Source organism: Garra rufa, chromosome 8 (assembly GCF_049309525.1).
Source record: "Garra rufa chromosome 8, GarRuf1.0, whole genome shotgun sequence".
In the NCBI taxonomy this organism is placed as follows: Eukaryota; Metazoa; Chordata; class Actinopteri; order Cypriniformes; family Cyprinidae; genus Garra; species Garra rufa.
Genome location: NC_133368.1, coordinates 36137572 through 36160174, shown reverse-complemented (window position 1 = coordinate 36160174; position 22603 = coordinate 36137572). Strand labels below are relative to the sequence as shown.

At 34.8% G+C, this 22603-nt stretch overlaps 1 protein-coding gene across 3 annotated transcripts; it reads right to left on the bottom strand.

The window, feature by feature from the left end:
• Positions 1 to 7978: 7978 nt before the first annotated feature.
• On the bottom strand, positions 7979 to 22032 carry upf3a (UPF3A regulator of nonsense mediated mRNA decay). Of its 3 annotated transcripts, none has more exons than XM_073846066.1 (12): positions 21830 to 22032; positions 19543 to 20187; positions 17656 to 17762; positions 17456 to 17562; positions 17229 to 17327; positions 16979 to 17089; positions 16004 to 16059; positions 15773 to 15931; positions 15528 to 15661; positions 13251 to 13536; positions 12872 to 12949; positions 7979 to 10101 (listed from the first exon to the last, which is right to left on the bottom strand). In XM_073846066.1, the coding sequence occupies exons 2-12, from the start codon at positions 19681 to 19683 to the stop codon at positions 9937 to 9939; spliced, it is 1443 nt and encodes a 480-aa protein (XP_073702167.1). In that variant the 5' UTR covers positions 19684 to 20187; positions 21830 to 22032; the 3' UTR covers positions 7979 to 9936. The 3 variants fall into 3 exon arrangements, with proteins under 3 accessions (XP_073702167.1, XP_073702166.1, XP_073702168.1); XM_073846065.1 differs by having other exon boundaries at positions 13251 to 13539; positions 21830 to 22030; XM_073846067.1 differs by lacking the exon at positions 12872 to 12949 and having other exon boundaries at positions 13251 to 13539; positions 21830 to 22030.
• Positions 22033 to 22603: the final 571 nt, after the last annotated feature.

Sequence of the window (22603 nt, the reverse complement as noted above, 5' to 3'; positions counted from 1 at the left end):
TTTCCACCTGTTTGAAGAGATAGAGAAATTATACCTATCATACACTGTGACTTCACCACTTTAACCACAAATTGTGATAAACATCTGCATTGCTGGTTAGTTTTATTTGTTGAACACTGAAACAAATTGGGTGTAGGCAGATGTCGATTGCTAGTAAACTTCACAAAATATTACAGAAAGGTGAAATACATGTGAAATTTTGAAGTAGGAAGACTGAAATACTACTCTAATAATGGGTTTTATTTAAATTACAGATTACTCACCCCCTTGTCATCCAAGATGTTCATGTCTTTCTTTCTTCAGTCGTAAAGAAATTATGTTTTTTGAGGAAAACATTTCAGGATTTCTCTCCATATAATGGACTTCTATGGTGCCCCTGAGTTTGAACTTCCAAAATGCAGCTTAAATGCAGCTTCAAAGGGCTCTAAATGATCCCAGGTGAGGAAGAAGGGTCTTATCTAGCGAAATGATCGGTTATTTTCTAAAAACATTTACAACTTATATACTTTTTAATCTCAAATGCTCGTCGCCTATAGCTCTGCGTGAACTCTGTCTATTCCAGTTCATGACAGTTAGGGTATGTCGAAAAAAACTCCTATCTCATTTTCTTCTTCAACTTCAAAATCGCCCTACATCACTGCAGAAGTACCGACCCAGTGTTTAGAAAGTGAACATGCAAATAAGATCAAACACCCTTTACAATAAAGGTAAAACAGCAATGTAGGATGATTTTGAAGTTGAAGGAGAAAATGAGATGAGAGTTTTTCGACATACCCTAACTGTCATGAACCAGAATACACAGAGTACACACAGAGCTAGACAAGACGAGCATTTGAGGTTAAAAAGACCCTAGATAAGACCCTTCTTTCCTCAGCTGTGATCGTTTTGAAGCTGCATTTTGGAAGTTCAAACTCGGGGCACCATAGAAGTCCATTATATGGAGAGAAATCCTGAAATGTTTTCCTCAAAAAACATAATTTCCTTGCGACAGAAGAAAGAAAGACATGAACATCTTGGATGACAAGTGGGTGTGTACATTATCTGTAAATTTTTGTTCTGAAAACTCCTCTGCTACTCCTCTACTCCCAGAAAATAAAGGCTTGTGGCAAACATGCCACCAAATGAACACAAATAACCCATAGATTCAAGACAAAGGGGCAAAAAATGTCCCTGCACAATTAAACAACGTATTAACGCGATTAAAGTGAAATGTGAAAATGAATGAAAAGTGTCAGTTTACATTAGATTCGCTCACACTGGGTCAGATTGCTTTTTCGCGCTGTTTTGTGCAGCGTTGTGTCTTATAACCAATCAAATGCGTTTCTGTTGAATTTAGGAATGCATTGTCCAATCAGAGGCGCTTAGATTAGTCAGTGCTAAAAATGCAGCAATCAGAGGTGCTTAGATAAGATTAGTTAAAAGCCTGAGCTGTTGATGAGTGCTCGCGCACGTGAATTCTCTCATCATAAACAACATAAACATTCAGGTATGATGTAAATAAAAGATTAATTTCGTAACTTGAGTAATTATAACAGGAGTTTTTCCATAACTTGTGCTAGACTTGGCTAAAGTCATGGCCGGACGTTTGTCTATATGACGCTAGAATGTGACGTGCCCAAAACGAAACAAAAACTTTTTATATTGTTTTTTTGTATCGATATTAATAATCATTATTAAAATATATAGAGCAATAATGTACAATAATTGTTTTTGTCATAATATTGCAGCCCTATTAAGCACCTGTTTTTTACATGTAGAATTTAGATACAGTTTAAACAGTCTATTGTTATTGACAACATTTTAAAATATTGTAATTGGGTAAATTTAAGTATTTAACATTAAAGACAACATATGTTTTTTATAATAATAAGTTGATTATTACAATTGCTATCACAAATGTAAAAAAAATGCCCCTGGAAATCAGTTCCAGGGGGCAAATATTGCCTGTTAATGAAAAAGTTATTTTGTACTTTAAGAAGTTCAAATAAAATTATTTTAAAAAGAAAAATGTATAATGTTAAAAATGCAGAAATTCTAAATAATAGATAATTAATAATTTAAATTGTTTTCACACTCTCAGAAAAAAGGTACAAAAACTGTCACTTGGAAGGCACACTTTTAGAAGGTACATTTTGTACCTTTGTACTTTTAAGGTACATTTTAATGCCTAAAATGTACATAGTAGTACTCAAATGGTACATATATGATATTAGTATGTTTTGAAGGAGCACACTACAGTGACAACTTGGTCTTTCTTTTTTCTTTTGTGAATGTAATAAGTTTTAGCATGCGTGTATACATTATAGCTTAATTTATCAAATTTTTTAATATAAATAATTTCATATTAATGCTAATATTAATATATATAAATTATAAAATATATTATTACAATTTACATGTACACTGTCTTTTCATTTATAATAAATAAAAAAATAATTAATATTTTATTTTTTAAGATGGCTCTGACATTGTATAGTTTTGCTAAAAAGATTTCTTCCTGCAGTCACACACATGAAAGAAACAAGATTTAACACTGTAAAAGTGATGCTACTTAACACCATTGCATAGAGTGGGGTGCAGTTCTGTGAACAGGAAATGTGAGGCCAGGTTCTAGGCTTTTCAAACATGCTACTTCAGCAGGTAGACACAAAGCAGATAGCACATAACCAACAAATCACTGCCGTAAGTAATCGTAAGTCTCAGAGGTGTTTCAGAAATGTTGTCTGAAATGATTCACATGGACAGAGTCTCGAGCAAGGGACTTTTCTCGTGTTTTTTCAAAGGAAGTGAAAAATTATTTTAATGCCACAACGTGTGCCAGCATCAGATTTGCTAGTCATTACAGATTTAGTGCGGCTGTCTAGCACAGATTGAAATTGTAGAGGTGGGATGTAGTTTCGTGAAATAACGTTTTCTGAAACAGTGTGCTTATTTCTTTAAAAGACATTCATAGACTTGATACGCCTTTTTGAGGTCATGATGCCAACTTATGGGTACACCACCTTTCTGCATTCTCAAAATGAATATTTAAAGTTAGTCGCTAAAATGTGTCCCCAGCTATGTTTAAAAGTCAACCCTACACTCTTGAGTCATTTATTTTCTGCTGTATAATTTCTTTGCGTTTTCTACGACCTAAAGCCGACTTACACCAAAGCGCTACGCGCAGAAACAATTTTTTCCCTCTTGTTCAGTTTAATAATTAAAACGGGCTAAAGATTTTTTGAACATTGTTACAACTTAATTTTATTGTGTTCATTCTATTTAATATATTTAAATTTGTAGTTTACTGAAATCATTATGTTAAAAACATACATGAATCATTTTTGTTGTTGTAACTAAAAGGGCAGTGGGTCTTTAGTTGCCAGCCTGCTTCGCAAGGGATTGCATTAGGAGCGTGAATGTCATTTTTTTTCAGTTAATCTTGGACATTTAGAGGACTTTCTGTAATGTTTTTGAATTTTGTGGTTACCTTTACTCAGAAAGTGTTCGCCTGTGTTTAGGGTGTGGCCACTCAGTGAGTAGCTACTGGTGTCAATGCTGACGCCAGCCTTTTCTTATTTGTTTGTTCTACACTTTGTGTACAATGATGGACACAATCACTTGTTCAAACATAAGAAAATGAATCAAATGTCAGTAAATAAAAGATATAAATGTCATAAAGTTAGGTTGAAGTTTGACTCAAACCAACTAAATTGTGTTGACACAAATAAACAAATTTATTTTAAATTACCCTCTTAGCAGTCCTGTAAAATTGATCTAAATGCGAAATTTCAAACATGCAAAATAAATACAATAAAAACTAATAAACAAAACAAATCAATACAACAGATTAGAAAACAATTTTAACTTGTACATGTCCGAAGGAGCATAAACTTATTTAATCCTACCTCTTCTCCATGTCTCATTGATAATAATAATCAATAATAATATTAATCAAGTTAACTTTATAATTCTGTCATCTCAATCTTGTCTTAATACATTATTTATAATTTACTACATATATCTATATGTGGAAAACATTAACATAAATAAAAACAAAAACTAAATAATTGGTATGAACACCTAGTAAAATATTTTCTTCCTCCCTATACCTTTTGTAAACCACATTTTATACCGCTTTTTGAACTGGGTCACATTTACAGAAATGCAAAAACTTCTTAATGATGTACGAACATAAAGATGCTTAAAGTTGCACTCTCTCCTAAAATGATATCTCTCTTTTTCATTATTTTTGAAAATAAGTAAATAGTTTTTTGCTTTATATATTAGTGTCAAAACTTAAAGTAAATGAGAGTATACATTTATTTTTTTAGTGTACAGGCAAAACACTATTCTGAGTTTTTGGGTATTTTCAGATATTTGGCTTTTCATAAAGTGTTGTTTCAAACTAGTGGTAAGAAAACATCCATATTGTATGAATATCGTACACACATATTGTACTTTATCAATTTGAGTCTAGATTTCAAATAAAATACATATTTTAAAAAGCGTTTTCTCAATATGAGTTTTTTCAGTCAGTCAAAAATCTCCATTTTAGTTCTGACGTACACCAAACTTTTATTCATATCCATATTTTGAAGGTTTTTACAGTTTATATATATCCGTGTTCTGAAAGTTTTTATTTTGTTCCTATATAATTTGCCTTGTTTAATTTTTATTCAGGCTGTTGACACTGTTGTATGACTTATGGAGTGATGAAAATAGATATCAAAAATCTCCTGTTAAAACCTTTAACTTAATTATTTTTGTTAACAGTTTATGCAAATTAGTGCATATTTATTTAGACAATGCAAGTTTATACATATCCATGTTCTGAAGGTTTTTATTTTATTACTATTTAATTTGCCAGCTTTTTCTTCAGGGTGCTGATACTGTTGTTTGACTTATGAAGTGATGAAAATAGATATCAAAAACCTCCTATGTTAAAACCTTTGACTGTGTCAACAAAATGAAACAAAATGTCAACAATTTATGCAAATTAATGCATATTTAAATAGAACATTACAAAAAACTCAATCAGCTGGGGAAAATACGGTGATATCTATTAGTTAGTGTTTTTACCCCCTTCACCTGCAGTGTCTTTCCTTAAAATGAGTTCAACCCCCAGTTCATTTGAATTTAGTCATAATTTATCCATCTCATGTTCTTTAAAGCATCAACATTATGTCATTTTTTCTTCTGCAGATCACAGAGGAAGATATTTCGAAGACCGCTGGGGTCCAAACAATACTGGACACTGTTGACTTTCAGTATATCCACAGAAGAAAGCTCATGCAGCTTTAAAACAACATAATGGTGAGTAAGATTTTATTCATTCAGTCATCGACTCCTTTAGCTAAACCTGTTCATTACCTAGAGAATTGTTTTTGCCAGTTTCTTCATAGGCTATTTAATTTTCCTTCTAAATTTTAGCTACATACTGTACTTGACGTTCATCAGTTCCATCCTACACAAGTTTTTTTTTTTTTACATGGGCGTTTCTGTTATTAAGCAACACGTTTTAAGTGCAAGATTTGTGCAAGCGCTCATGTACAGTAGCACAAGTGGTGGAGACGCATTAACAGCATTAAACTCACATCTGACTGTACTGCATGTCATTTTGACTTTGGCATCTGCCTAATTCAAAATGGCGAAATGTATAACCTACTTTCCTACTATCACAGTTAGGATTGCATTTTTTTAAGATAACTTGTTTTTTTTGCAGTGAAACCATGCCTATGTGTTGATAACCTACATGCAGACCCACGGCTCGTTGCCACACATGCTCAACTGAATAGTTCTCAGGGTATGTTTGCTTTTTTCTTGAAAAAAAAAGTCAGTTTCCATATAACCACAAACCATCTCGCCTACAAAAAAGCGTGAACATTCTCACACTTATTGCCATGCCAAAGTTCAATAATAGGGCCTGCTATCATACTATCTGGGGTAAGTTGGCACAACGGAACCTGCTATCGCCTTAATAGCTTGCATCAAATTTATAAAGCAGAAATAATGTAAAAAGTAAAAGAAGGAGAACAGAACTCAAACACTATTAATTGAAAAGAGTTTGCTAGATAAACACACCTCTTGTACATTGGATTTTGGATTCATAATACTGGCTCAGACTAAAATCTGTTTGCAATCTCACAGTACTTTTTCATCACTCCTGAAGTGTTACACCATCATGACTCATCTGCTAGAACTCAAAACAACAAAGACCTCTCTGTTGTGAAATGACGTTGATAGTATATGATCAGTGAATTTATAGCATCAAAAAATGTTGTCAGTGTTGCTATCTTTTAAATGTTACATTGTTGTTTCATTCGTATCAATAGATTCAGTTGCAATGTTTAAAAAACGTGTCAAATCTGCCGTAAATATGGACTGAGATGATATCATCCGTTCTGTGAAGGATCACACAGTTCTACCTCAACAAGAGCGGCGAAACATTCAGGTAACAATTTATTTGTTCTAACAGCAGAGCATATACAAAATGTACCTTTTCACGAAAACCTTCTTGGGACTGTCACAGCAACACGTAGAGTTAAGTATATCTGCGCATATTTAGGAAATACAGAAATACATTTTTTATTAAATAATCAATATCAGGCTTGTGTACGTACCTCAAGAAGCATGTGCGACTTCCCTCGTGTGTTGATGGCAGTTAGTCTGGCATGACTGTTAGACGCAGGAAACTTCTTGATGAGAGGAAGTACACCGCCTGACTACTCATTTCGATCAAATATAGTAAGTTTAGAGGTTTACACCTATGGGAATGTAACAACATATTCCATTCCATTCCATTCCATGTTTCCAAAATATCATACATTTACAACACTGATAAGAAGATAAATAGTTTCATCATCAAAGTTATAACATCTAGTAATTGCTATATTCAGTGGCTTTCGCAAACAAAACTGACTTTACAGCATCCACAAGGGAAGTTCCTCTAGTGTCATGCTGGTTGTACACAGTTTCTCTTTCTCATTTATGATGTGTGTCTTTTAATGGTTATTGTATTTGATTTTTAAACACCTGCTAAGGTGAAATTGATGTGGGAGGATGTGGTGAAGGCAATACGCCACATAAACCAGTAAAATAAAGGCACACACCTTTCCTCCTGCCAAGAACAAGTACTCTGAGGAGTCCCACCCCAATCAAACAGTGAAATGAGCAATGCACTTTCGAGATACGCCACATTTTTAGTAGTGAACTTACACATCTCTTATTGTTTCTTTGGTCAGGCCTGTAAAATCCCATGTGGATATAAATAGAAAGAAAGCAAGCAAGAAATAAAGAATGTTTTCATGGATTTTGACAAAAGAAAAACAATAAAGGAAACTGTAATGCAGAAACTCGTTCAGGGGGTTTTATCAGCGTCATACCTGTGTTCTTGTTTCCTGTTTGCTTTGTGAGCTCAACTTTTATGTTGGTTATTCATACATTTTACTAGACAACACACTAACCTAAAATAACCGTTTTATTCTGGAGTAAGGGGAAGTGCTATTTGTTTTTAGTACTGATTGTACGAGATAACTACTATTAGTGACAGCACACTTTATCACATCTTCCATCAGTAGTCTTTTACTCTTCACTGAGAAAAAGGAAAGCGGTGGTAATCGGTATGAAAAAACAGCCTAAGAAGTAAAATTAGAGGTAAGAAGTCATGTTGCGAAAGACACAGGAAGACATTATGACTTGTTTTCTCAGTCTTAAAGTGTGGGAACTAAAGATGTAGTATGAGAAACTGCAAATTACATTAATTTCTGTATTTTCGGTGCAAACTGATTCTGGTTTAGAGTTGACTCACTAAGAGCAGACGTAGATGCTGAGCTGTTTTGCAAGCAAAAGCAATAAATCTTAAGAAATCCAGCCTTAGTATTATTTCACTGGTGATTTAGCACAGTTATGATGCAACTTGGTCTGTTTTCTTTGTAATTATGCAGTTTTTTTTTTACAAGTTTACAAGTTTAAAGTTAAAGAAATACAATTCCAAAAATACTTTATATAATCATATATCTTTATTGTACACAAATGGTCAATCCATCATAGGCATGGGATGATAACCGGTTTCAAGGTTTACCGCGGTTTGAAAAAGTCACGGTTTCAAAACCGGAAACAAAAAAAGTTATACCGTTCCTACGATATGCGCATTTTCTGTGTCAAAGTGAAAGCGCAGGACTCCCTACTAGGTTGTGTGTGTGAGTCCCTGCAGAGAAAACAATGCAGCCCCTCCCCCACCGGTTAGTGCTCAGGCGCGTGTCTGTGTTTGTGCACGTGATCCACAGTCAGTGAGATTCAGCAGTAATATAAGTTCAGGACGGCCAAAGGAGGTGAACCCCCACAACACAGAGTGGGGAATAGCAGACTATATGTACTAATTTTACGTTTCTGTGAACTTTAGCACAACAATTAAGTTAAAGTGAAATCACGTCTTTGCTTTTAAGCTTTCTGTCACGTTAAAGGTGCAGTGTGTAGGTTTTGTGGCATCTAGCGGCGAGATTGTGAATTGCAGCAGAGTACCGCTCACCCCTCCCTTTACAGAACTACGGAAGCCGATACAGGATTTAAATCTCACCTTTTTTTTTGACATCAACGAATAGTGAGATTTCTTTTAAAATGTAATTTAAGGAATTATATTAACTTTATCATTCAATAAAACTATGTTATTGTGAATATTACTTGTTCATCATTGTGTCAGTGTTTTTTTCGCAAGCTGATTCTATGTTAATAAAAACATAATGGTTAATTAAGGTCTTTATGCACCCCTGAAAACATAGTTATTGCACCACTGTCTAGAGATCATCTTAAATATTACACGGGGCACCTTTAACACAAGTGACTGCAATTTAATTTAATTAAGAAGATTCAATTATTTATTTTAATTATTTTGCCTTCTGTTCCATGTTACAAAATGTTCTATATGTTTCCTAAAATAAAATATACTGTAATCCGTTTGGGGAAAAAAAGGTTGTTTTTTTTACCCAGACATTTAAATGTAACATTGTAGAGCAGTGATTACAATACCGTAATACCGTGAAACCGTGATATTTTTATCCAAGGTTATCATACCGTCAGAATCTTATACCGGCCCATGCCTAATCCATCAAATACAATATCACATTTTTAAAGTATTCTACAGCGTTCTTTTTTTTTGTTGGACTCAACAATAATTCTAAAAACTATTTTGTAGGCTATTTAATAACAGACGGGATCTTTAAGTGCAAAATCAAAGGTAAGGCATGTGACCCCATGTAGCATCCCACCACTGAATGACTGCAAAAACATGCACATTGGTTAGAAATATCACAAAACATGTTATTTGACCTAACAGAAGACGATTTTAACAAACAGTTTTGTTCTTCTTGGCCCGCAGATAAAACAACACTCTGAAATTTGCTATATCCTGTTGGGAGATGTGTTTGTTAATACAGAAAAGCCACAATGTCTACACATCAGGGACAAAAGAGGCATCATTCAAAGGCATTACAGTGTGAAAATGTGAAATTAAGTTACATGCTTAAATTTAAGTTTCATTAACACAATGTAGCATTTTTATATTCCAAAAGAAAAAATACATTTCTGTTCCCCATCCCACATTACATATATTTAAAATACAGATTTCACGACACATGGATTTTCTTTACAGTAAAATCTATATATATATCTATATTCTCTTGTTTAACGGAATCCATTTCTTGCACTACAAAAGGCATACAAATCTGATCTCTGTAAATAATGAGGTATTTTTGTCAATGAAGTGGTGTGAATCCTTGATAAGCGTACAGAAGCCGATCATTTTAAATTTATAACACTGTTGACTTCGTGTATGAAGGGGATTTCAATGCACTATACTCACAGAAGACAGAAAACAAGGTTAAAGTTGAGGATTCTTTCTATACTGGCATGAACCTCGCTTCTTAGAGTAGGCTTCTTCCTGTCTTGGTCTTTTTTTTTTCACTCGTCGGCACTCTTTTCTGAACCTGTACCTATGACCGTCTTGTAGCAATGTTCTCCTCCGTGTTCGGGAGAGATGGGTGGAAAGTCAAACGTCTTGTTTCCAGAGCCCATTCGCTTGCGGTTTCTAGCACCAGGTTGGTACAGCTGCATCGCCGGTCGGTCCTGTGCCGTGAAATGAGTAAGACACAAGAGACAAAAGCAATACATTCATATTTCATAACACAAACATAGATTACAGGCTAGTCCATCCCCATCTGAATCACATTTCACTTAGGTAGACAACCAGCTACCTCCAAATCCATTTAGTCCATAACAAAAACATTATACTGCATTGTATCTGTAATGCCCTTGTATGAATTTAACATAGTTTTTAACATAGTTGGTGGTGGTGATGGAGGTGACACATAATGGCTAAAGCTCAGGGCTAGTAACTGGACTACTGTTGCTGTCATCACTTCTAAAATAAGTGTATTGGAGGAAATCATCTGCTAAATGACTACTTACTAAAATGTATAAACCAAATCCAGCATGTTAGCATTTCAATGTGCAAAATATTTGTATTCTTCTAAATACATGTAGGATCTGTTCCAAAACCAAGTGAAATGCTATTTACTGTCTACATAGGGAGCAGCCTTTTAAGACAACATCCTACAGGCCACAACTCAAGCAAATAATGCTCCTAATGCAAAACACAAGTTTTTTTAGTAGGGTTTGGCAAAACATGTTGCTAACAATGTGATACTCTAATAATCTTACATTTTTTTTAATATATATGATTAAATCATTTTTATCCAAACTTTTCATTACATAAATATAGATAAAGTTTATATAAATTGTTTAACTTGAAAATTTTTCGACGTCTTGGATGGATTTTAAATGGTTCTTCGTTTTAAATACAGTTTAAGTCAAAAGTTTACATACACCTTGCAGAATCTGCAAAATGTTTATTATTTGACCAAAATAAGAGAGATCATACAAAATGCATGTTCTTTTATATTTAGTACTGACCCGATTAAGATATTTCACATAAAAGATGTTTCCATATAGTCCACAAGAGAAAATAATAGTTGAATATATAAAAATAACCCCGTTCAAAAGTTTACATCCCCTTGATTCTTAATACTGTGTTGTTACCTGAATGATGTTATTTTTTTGTTGTTGTTGTTTAGAGGTAGTTGTTTATGAGTGCCTTGAGGATCCTTAAGGTCCCACAAATTCTTTGGTTTTTCAGCATTTTTGTATCTTTGAACCCTTTCCAACAATGACTGTATGGTTTTGAGATCCACCTTTTCACACTGAGGACATCTGAGGGACTCATATGCAACTATTACAGAAGGTTCAAACGCTCACTGATGCTCCAGAAAAAAAAAAAAAAAAACAATGCATTAATAGCTTTTGAGTCAGTACTAAATGAAAAAAAAATAGATATTTAGGCAAAATAAGAAAAATGTACACATCCTTATTCTGTTCAAAAGTTTACACCCCCACCCCCTCCCTGGCTCTTAATGCTATGTTTTTCTTTCTGAAGCATCGGTAAGTGTTTGAACCTTCTGTAATAGTTGTATATGAGTCCTAAATAAACAGCTGTGGATCATTCAGGTAACAACAGTGTATGTAAACTTATAAATGGGGTCATTTTTATTAATTCAACTATTATTTTTTCTTGTGGAGTATATGTTAACATATTTTATGTGAAATATCTTATTCAGGTCAGTACTAAATAAAAAATAACATGCATTTTGTATGATCCCTCTTATTTTGGTAAAATAATTAACATTTCGCAGATTCTGCAAGGTGTATGTAAACTTTTGACTTCAACTGTATTTTTAAGTCCTTTTTATTATTTTAAACTTTTTATTTTCAGGTTTAAAAGCAATCTTTTAATATATAATCCAATCTAATAATAATCTAATAATTATAATCGCCATTTCTTGTGCCTCGTCTACTATCTAGAATGGATTGATTTTCTCTGAAAAAGCAGAATCATATTTCTTATTTACTTCTGTTTCAAAATCATTAAAAATCCACTTTTTGATTTTAATTCCATGTTTAAATAATGTTGAATGTACTTAAATGTTTAATCTAATTCGTACATTTTATAACTATTTTTATAATTGACATTTCTATCGCTTCATTTGCCATTGTAACTGGATTTTCCTCCTCTGAAATATACTGTAGCAAAATCGTACATTTTTTTGATTTTCTATAATTGTAAATGTTTAAAAAATCCTTATTTTTGTTTGTTTCTCAGTTTAAATGAGTTGTTGAAGCTAATTTATTTACATTTTAACTATATTTCTAATGGATATTCGTCGTCTGCCATCTTAAATGTTTTTTTCCCACCCCTGAACTTGCAGTCATTGTTTTCTCTATTCTATCTACTTGTTTTCTTTTTATTTATTCTAACAAAATGACCCTCCAACACTATAGCGTTCGCTATTCTTTTTCTATTCCATCTACTAGTTTTCTTTTAATTTATTATAAAAAATGAAACGTACGTGTACTGTGTTAGATTAACGGAAACTTGTCACAGCACTTACATATTATTGCTCTTTCGCTGGTTTTGATTGCTTCTATTGTCCTCATTTCTAGGTCATTTGGATAAAAGCGTCTGCTAAATGACTACATGTAAATGTAATGCAAATGTAAAATAAGAACTATTTTTGGACCACCTCTACATTGGGAGCAAGATGCATACGATGCCTTAAAATGCTGCCCATGTAGGCAACTCACTACGTTTTGGAACAGAGCCGTCGTTTTGGGTTGTATAAGCTTCTTCTATTTGGAACCGCTCCTCATCCGTGCCATTACAGCATTAGCAACATACTGCTGTCAGCAAGTACGCCTGGCACTGTAAGGTGCGGGGCCTCTCAGTAAACAGCATGTGTAGCATCCCCTCCCGTGGGTAGAAAGGCTCAAAAACTAGCTGTACCTTTGCTGGCAGAGCCCCTCCTATCTGGTCTGGCCCCTCAGACTGGGAAGTCCTTTTCTCCTGATGCACTAACACAGACTGAGAGACACGTTGTCTTCCGTCAATAATATTGCCAACAGCCAAATTACAGCTAACTACCTCAACACATCAGTGTAGGCTGTACTGAAAGCCCCTAGAGGGAGGCAGATTCGTATTGCATTTCCCACAGACATAATGATGTATAAATCAACTACAGATGTAAATATTGAATGCATTAATGGATTCATCTGCTACACAGACCGGACAAACTGACTGATGACAATAACTGTACATAATACCACAACCAGAGCTGCAAATGGACTGTGGCTGAGATATCAATACTCTTTTAGCTTTTATTTACCTTATTGCGAATCCGTTCTTTCCTGCTGCCCATGTCCTCTCGATCCTCTTTGCCCAGTTTGTCTCCCGTCTCTGGACAGTAAGAATAGCCATGATGTTGGTCTTTCTTGGCTCTGTCCTGGCAGTACCCTTTGCCCCATTTGGTCTCCTCTTTGCGTCGCATGAACTTGTCGAATTCGTAGTGATGCCTCTGTCGTTTGCGCTCCTCGTCTCTGCCACGATGCTCTTTGTCTCTCTGCCGACGACCATGACCTTCCCGCTGTTCCTTGTCACTCTCGATTTGACTCCTGCTATGAAAGAAAGCCCATTTAATGAACTCAGCCGCTTCCAGAACAAAAATTTACAGATAACGTACTCAACCCCTTGTTATCCAGGATGTTCAAGCCTTTCTTTATTCAGTTGTAAAGAAATTATGTTTTTTGAGGAAAATATTTCAGGATTTTTCTCCATGAACTTCCAAAATGCAGTTTAAATGCGGCTTCAAACGATTTTTCCGGTTCAAGACAGTTAGGGTATGTTGAAAACTCCCATCTCATTTTCTCCCTCAACTTCAAAATTGCTACATTGCTGTTATACCTTTTTTGTAGTGTGTTTGAACTTCTTTGCATGTTCACTTTGCAAACACTGGGTCGGTACTTCTGCATGAATTTTGAAAAAACACAGTTCAAGCAGACCAAGACAAGACGAGCATTTGAGGTTAAAAAGTATATAAATTGTTATTAAAAAAACAAAACTACAATCGTTTCGCTAGATAAGACCCTTCTTCCTCGACTGGGATTGTTTACAACCGCATTTGGGATCATCTGAAGCCTTCAAACTGAACTTCAAACTTAGTTTGAAGTTCAAACTCGGGGCACCATAGAAGGCCACTATATGGAGAAAATGTTTTGAAATATAATTTAAGACTGAAGAAGTGGGGTCTAAAAGTAAACTAACATGAAAAATCTGCCAAATCTGATTAGCGTTATCAGCGTGATTTGATCTTGTGCCTTAATAGGATAGTTCACCCAGAAATGAAAATTCTGTCAGTAATTCCTTACCCTCATGTCGTTACAAAACCGTAAGACCATTCGTTCATCTTCGGAACACAAATATTTTTGATGAAATTCGAGAGTTTTCAAGGCCCAGAAAGTTAGTAAAGTCATTGTTAAAATAGTCCATGTGACATCAGTGCTTCAACCTTAATACTTTTTGTGTGCAAAGAAACAAAAATAATGACTTCATTCAACATTTTTTTTTCTCTTTAGTGTCAGTCTAATTAACACACATTAATGAGAGTGCCATGACCCTATGGAGGGTCAGAAAGCTCTTGGATTTTATCAAAAATATCTTAATTTGTGTTCCAAAGATGAATGAAGGTCTAATGGGTTTGGAACGACATGAGGGTTACTTAATGGCAGAATTTTCACTTTTAGGTGAACTATCCATTTAAATTCACTAAGAAACGTAGATGAATCTTTTACAGTAAGGTCATTAAAGGAACAAGAATAAGTTGAGTTTTACCGTTTTGAAATCCATTCAGCCGTTCTCCTGTTCTGGCGATATCACGTTTAGCATAGCTTAGCATAGATCATTGAATCCTATGTGACCAACACAGCATTGAGTTTCGGTATTTAATAGTCAATCTCCGGTGTAATAGTCAATGAAGTTATAATAATAATATGGACGTAGCAGGTGCAGTAATATCACGCAGCACCTGAAGTTCGGTCACAATTTCAAAAAGCCGGTCACGTTAGCAGTTACCTAGCTGGGAACTAATTTCAGGCGCTGCGTGATATCACTGCACCTGCTGCGTCCATATTACGCAGCAAACTTCCTGCAATCTTATCGGCCTAGACAATCACAGCTTTACATTTTCCGCCGATCTAAGTACACAATATAATTACAGAAGAGTCAAGTTTTCAATAGGACACATACAGAAACTCGTTGGTCATTTGTGAACGCGATGCTATTGGTCTAATAGGATTCAATGATCTATGCTAAGCTATGCTAAAAGTGATATCATCAGCACAGGAAAACAGCTGAATGGATTTCAAAACGGTAAAACTCAACTTATTAACTCGGGGGGAGTTGGAGAATGAGCATATTTCCAAAAAAAAAGTGGAGTGTTGTTTTAAGATGCATTCAGAAAACCCCATTTTGTCAGAATTCATGTTAAGTTCAAATGTTTGGTTTATTTCCAGATTTGAATTACAGTAGTAATTGTTGTTGAATCCCACCTTTTTAAGCCCCATTGTATTTTTAAGGCAAGCAGGGGCAAGTTTTAGTTAGCTCTTACTTATCCTTGGAATCCTTTGACTTAGTGTGTCCTGCTGGCTTTTCCCATCTGTTCTTCTCCGTCTCTCCGCTGTCTCCTTTGTCTTTCAGTCTGTCTGAGTCCACATCATCATCTCGATCACACTTCTTCAAAAGCTAAAGGAGTCAATATGCAGATTTTGTGTAATGACTGGTTTTCAGAACAGCAGTGGTAACCACAGGTGAAAAACATTCATCTTCAGGATGTGATATGGTGTTAAATCATACCTTGATCTTTATCTCCTTTTCAGAGAGCTTCTTCTGCTTTTCAGCCTCCTTTCGCTTTCGTCTCTCCTCTTCTCTGCGCTTCCGCTTCTCCTCTTCCCTCTGTCGCTTCTTTTCCAGCTCCCTCCTTCGCCTCTCTTCTCTTTTTTCCTCTCTTATTCTCTAGAATTGAAAAGGACTGTGTAAATACAGTATAAAATCTAAATGTTTAACATGCATTCATGGTGCTCTTACCTGTTTCTCTAATTTCTTGTTTTTGATGTACTCCAGCAAGGGTGTTGTCCTTTTGGCTTCAATTAAGGTGACACAGAGGGAAAATAGAGCTTAGTTTAAAGTTCTATATTTTTAGAGATTTGTTTACCACAGACATGTTTTTAATCATCTATTAAAAGGGGTAGTTCATTCAAGAAAGAAAATTACCCCATGATTTACTCACCCTCAAGCCATCCTAGGTGTATATGACTTTTTTTTTTTCAGATGAATACAATTGGAGTTATATTAAAAAATGTCCTGGCTCTTTCAAGCTTTATAATAGCAGTGAATGGCTGTTTAGATTTCGAAGTTCAATAAAGTGCATCCATTCATCATAAAAAGTACTCCATATGGCTACAGAGGGTTAATAAAGGTCTTCTGAAGAAAACTGATGCATTTGTGTGAGAAAAATATTCATATTGGCAACTTTTTAAACTGTAATCTCTAGCTTCCGCTAACTGTTGTACACACATTCACAAGAAACACTGGTCACAAATTAGAAGTATAAAAGCCACTCTCTCGTGAATGCACATACAACATTTAGCCTAAGCTAGAAATGATGGTTTACAAAGTTGTAAATATGGATACTTACAAACAAAAATACTTACTTCTTACAAAAATGCATCGATTCGCTTCAGAAGACCCCCTGAAGCCATGTGGAGCATTTTTTTAAGATGGATAGATGCACTTCAAAATCTAAACAGCCATTCACTGCCATTATAAAGCTTGGAAGAACCAGGACATTTTTTAATATAACTCTGATTGTTTTCGTCTGACAGAAGAAAGTCATATACACCTAGGATGGATTAAGGTTGAGTAAATCATGGGGAAATGTATATTTTTGAGTGAACTTTAGGGTATTTTTTGGTTATTTTTACTTGTCCTTTGCATATATGTCCTGGACATATATTTATCTACAAAAATGGTAGCAGTGCAAAACGATTTCCCAAACACTACCTATGAGTTCTCTGGTTTTAGCTTCAATCTCTCCCAATAGTGTTTCTGGATTGGCCATTGATTTCTCCTCATCACAAGAGTAATTTTCCAGAAATCGCTTGTATTCTGGGTCTGAAAAAAATTTAATTGAGAAAAAGTGTTTAACAAATGTATTAACTTTTTTGCAGTATATGTTTTAGTAAAATAACGTTTTATGAATACTTGAAATGTCTAAATATATACTGCTTTATAAATTAAAAATTGTATATACCTTCTTCAATAGTTCCTGCTTTAGCATCTTTCTTCTTTAACTTTTTCTTGGAAACCTTCTGAAATGGAGCAAATTCTACAACAGCTGGATACTCTTGGCCTAAATGAAAAAAATATAAAACAAGTAGTATATAAAACTAATATTTTACAAACCTAATTATAAGCCATTTATATTACCACTATTATAGTTACAACTATGAATAAACTAAAAAGAGTTCGATAAATTACCTTTATTGTCAATGAATACATAGCCATCAAAGCGATCTCTGAAAATAATGATATCCTCCGGGTTTTTGAAATTGATGTATGCTCTTGAGAAGAGATGTGGGTATAAACTGGGGAGAATAAATATATAAGGACACGCACATGTATAAGACACTGACAGCGTTCATGATCACAGTATATTCATAAACACAAACTAAAGATACCTCTGATCAGCGGGGAAGAACTCAAAATAGTCAAAAGATGGAAGAGGACTCAGATGCTCCTCGAGCTGGTCTTTTGATAAACTGGGTGGCAATCGGCGTATGACAACCTATATAAAAAGAAGCATGTACAAAGAAAATTGTACTAAAAAATAATCCCCATCAGAAGCAAAATCAACACCCACAAAATAAAAGCTGCAAATATTAAAAAATAAAAAGGAAAAGACAAAACCGAACATGCCATGATGTGTGTGTAAATCACTGCAAAAGAGACAAAAAGGGACCTAACTAGGACAGTTGAAATCAAAAGTTTACATATACTTTGCAGAATCTGCAAAATGTTACCAAAATAAGAGAGATTATACAAAATGCATGTTTTTTTTTTATTTAGTACTGACTTGGATAAGATTTCACATAACAGATGTTTACATATAGTCCACAAGAGAAAATAATAGTTGAATTTTAAAAAATGACCCTGTTCAAAGTTTATATACACTTGATCCACAGCTGTTTGTGTTAGTTGTGCATGAGTCCCTTGTTTGTCCTGAACAGTTAAACAGCCTGGTGTTTTTCCAGTAAAATCCTTCAGGTCCCACAAATCCTTTGTTTTTTCATTATTTTTGTGTATTTGAACCCTTTCCAACAATGACTATGATTTTAAGATCCATCTTTTCACACTGAGGACAACTGAGCGACTCATATGCAACTATTACAGAAGGTTCAAACTCTCACCGATGCCTCAGAAGGAAAGATGATGCATTAAGATCAAACTTTCTGAATTTGAAGATCAGGCTAAATTTGGCTTATTTTGTCTTTTGGGAAACATGAAAGTATCTTCTGTAGCTTCTGGGTAGTACTAAATGAAAAAATATGATATTTAGGCAAAATAAGAAAACTGTACACAATCGTCACTCTGTTCAAAAGTTTACATCCCCGGCTCTTAATGCATTGTTTTTTCTTCTGAAGCATCAGTGAGCGTTTGGATTTTTTGTATAAGTTGAAAAGATGGATCTCAAAATCATCCAGTAATTGTTGGAAAGGGTTCAAATACACAAAAATGCTGAAAAACCAAAGAATTTGTGGAACCTGAAGGATTTTTATGAAGAACAGCGGGCAGTAACTGATTAGAACAAACAAGGGACTCATGAACAACCATTACTGAAAAAACAAACACTGCTGTGGATCATTCAAGTAACAACACGGTATTAAGAATCAAGTGTGTGTATGTCTTTTATGTGAAATATCTTAATTAGGTATCAGTATTAAATAAAACATAACATGCATTTGTTTGATGCCTTTTATTTTGGTAAAATAATTTACATTCTGCAAAGTGTACATAAACTTTTGACTTCAACTGATACAAAATCAAAGCTGAAATATTAGTGCTAAGGAGGGGCTGTGAACATATCTAATTTATTCGCTTATCACAGTCATTTTATTGAGAAGTGCTAAATCCCTGTGCATGAATCAAAAAGAGTTATTTTTTGGTCATTTTCCAAATGCATACAAAAACTGTACTTAAATGTTCATAAATGCAAATCATAGACGAGTGTGAATAAATAATGAAAGAATTATCGCTTTACACACATACATTGGCCATTTATAAATATTAGAATGTCTATTTTCTAATAAATCTATAGCACCATTGACTGTGCTCTTTTATAAAATTCTATATGCAAATAAATATCCAACGCCTAGACCATTCAATCCATCCAAAGGCCTAATTGTGCACGAATGCGTAGGCCTATGTGTTTGATGTGATTGATGCCACCGGGATATTCGTTCCGCTTGGCTGTCCTGCGTTTTCGCTGTCTATGGTGCTGAATCCCGTTCCCTCCATCATCATCACCATCACACTCCCCCAACCTACCAGACAACTGCGCCACTTACCTTGGTGAAGATCTCCTTCTTCTCCTCCTTGTGCTTCGGGTTCACCGCGACGTTGTCCTGCTCCCTCTGACACTCCCTGAACTGGATCTCGACGCTACCTCGCTCCCTGCTTCCAGTCCTCTGCTCCTTTTCAGACCTCATATCTCCATTTCGCCCTCTTCGCTGTCCGAAATCCGCAAACTCTCGCGGGAATTCGCCCAAATACCGCGAGGCTTGCACTTTGGTGTTTATTCTCTTATCATTTGCGTTGCATTTTGGTTATACAACAAAAACAGAATTATAAAGCAGTGCTACCTTATTTGAAATTTTAACGTTAAATATAATATGGTTATTTGGGCATTGGATATTTGGCTCATCCTTTGATTTAGATGCAGCCTACAGATTACAAATTACTTAAATTTGGTGTTGGTTCTGAGTACAACAAATCTCTTTATTTCACAAAGGTGGTGGGGTATAAAAAAGACAGCCATGACTGTCATCGTTTAGTGCCGGATGCCGCGCTGTCGTCCTCCGAGTCGCTGTCAGTGCAGCTCGGTTGTACGCATGGTCGATCCGGACCGAACGGGCTGCCGGTGCTGACTGTGCTCCATACGTCCGGGCTGCTAGGCTGACTCACGGAGCGACCGTAACAGTCACGACTAGGAACTGCAAGAAACAGGACACCAGTTTGCAAACGTATCTATCCATGCATATTTCTATTTGCAATCTCTTATTGCCTATATTTATTATCAAAAATGTCGCTTAAGTTGATCCAACTGTATTTATCTGCAAAAGTAGCCTATCCGTTCGTCTACAAAAATATCTATTCAGCCATAGCGAGTAGCGAAACTACTCCACTGATAAATCCACTTATTTATTAATTCAAACAAATGTGTCTGTCCATCTGTCTACCAAAAGTATCTTTCCACAGCTAGACCTATATTATCTGCAAATATATAGCCTATCAATACATATGAATGAAAAAGCTTGCCTAGCCTATATGTCCATCCATTTATTTATTTGCAAATTTATCTATCCATCTGCATCCATCCTTACCATAAAAATGGCATCCAATTGTTTATCTACAAAAGTATCTATACTACCAGTTAAAAGTTTTTGAAAAGATGTTTAATGTTTAAGTCTCTTCTGCTCACCAAGCCTGCATTTATTTGATCCAAGGTACAGAAGAAACAGTAACATTTGATTTTTTTTACTATTTAAAATAACTGTTTTCTATTTGAATATATTTTAACATGTAATTTATTTTTGTGATTTCAAAGTGGAACTTTTAGCATCATTGCTCCAGTCATATGATCCTTCAGAAATCATTATAATATTCTGATTTGCTGCTCAAAAAAACATTTATTATTACCATGATGTTGAAAACAGCTGAGTAGATTTAAATAGAATGAATAGAAAGGTCAGAAGAACAGCATTTATCTGAAATAGGAATCTTTGGTAACATAAATGTGTTTATCATCAATTTTGATCAATTTAAAGCATCCTTGGTAAATAAAAGTATTAATTTCTATCATTTCTTATGAGTCAGTTGACTCCAAGCTTTTGAATGGTATAGTGTATAATGTTACAAAAGCTTTTTATGTCAGATAAATGCTGAACTTTGGATTTTTCTATTCATTAAAGAATGTAGTCAACTGTTTTAAATATTGATAATATTTTTTTTCTTTTCTTGAACAGCAAATCAGCATGTTAGAATGAAAGTAGTAATGGTGCTGAAAATGTAGTTTACACTTTAAAATATATTCAAATAGAAATATTTCAAATTTGTGCTGTACTTTGGATCAAATAAATGCAGGCTTGGTGAGCAGAAGAGACTACTTAAAAAATAAATTCATTAAAAATCTTTTGACTGGTAGTGTATCTGTGCATCCACCCATTTATCTAAACGAATGTGTCCATCTATCTACCATATAAATCCACAGATATATCCTCAAACTGATCAATCCTCTTATTAATCTATATGCAAAAATCCAATCTATCCAACCATTTACTTGCACAATTCTATTCACATCTGCAAAAGCATCCTTCAGCAAATCCATCAGCAAATCCATCATCTATCTGCAAAAGCATTCATCCATTCAGTAATCGGAAAAGTATCATTCTTTAATCAACACACAATAATGTACAGTAGTTCTTAGCATTTATTTATGTTTCTTTAAAGCTGCCTAATATCAAGTGTTGTAGAAAAATCCATTATTCTACACATTTCACATACTGTATATGTATTTAAATTATTTCTTCTTTCCGTATTAAAAATGCTGTAGTATTAGTGTTGTAGTAGTCTTACCACTGAGAAATGTTTGCTTCCCGCTGGCTGTCTCAATGCAGAGCTGAGGTGAAGGCCTCTCTGGTGTAGAAACGGAGCTCTTTAAACTGGGCACGAATGTGGAACAGGTGTCCAGATCTCGGCTCACGCGCACATGCGAGTAGGTGATGTTGGATTTGGATGGTGTGCAGCCCATGACTAATTCTGCTGCTCACAAGCCAGCTTCCATCTGGGGAGCATCCGGAGTAACACAGCCTGCACATTTCAGTAGCACCAAACAAAGACACTTCTGCTCTACTTCAGGGGCTGATTTGAAAGACCCCATGACGTTCCTGGATGCAAAATTAGGGAGGAGGTGCCTAATGCTCCCTTGAGAGGGGCTTTGAATGAACAAATAAAAGAGACCAGGAAAAGAAAATACTTGAAATGATAAAAATGACCCCGTTCAAAACTTTACATGGACTTGATTCTTAATACTGTGTTGTTAAACTGCCTGCTTCAGAAAAATCCTTCAGGTCCCACAAATTATTTGTTTGTTTATTCAGCATTTTTGTGTATTTGAACCACTTCCAAAAATGACTGTATGATTTTGAAAATCCATCTTTTTACACTGATGACAACTGAGGGACTCATATGCAACTATTACAGAAGGTTCAAACGCTCACTGATGCTTCAGAATGAAACACGATGCATTAAGAGCCAGGGTTGTAAACTTTTGCACAGAATGATGATGTTTACAATTTTCTTATTTTGCCTAAATATAATATTTTTTCCATTTAGTAGTGCCCTTCAGAA

What these genes read in the sequence shown, in the direction of transcription:
- upf3a (XM_073846065.1), bottom strand. Translation starts at nt 19,683, where the DNA reads ATGAGGTCTGAAAAGGAGCAGAGGACTGGAAGCAGGGAGCGAGGTAGC. An exon ending in ACAAGAAATTAGAGAAACAG is followed by an intron (nt 15,932 to 16,003) that starts GTAAGAGCACCA and finishes TTTCAATTCTAG; the next exon opens with AGAATAAGAGAGGAAAAAAG. An exon ending in AAAAGGAGATAAAGATCAAG is followed by an intron (nt 15,662 to 15,772) that starts GTATGATTTAAC and finishes TGACTCCTTTAG; the next exon opens with CTTTTGAAGAAGTGTGATCG.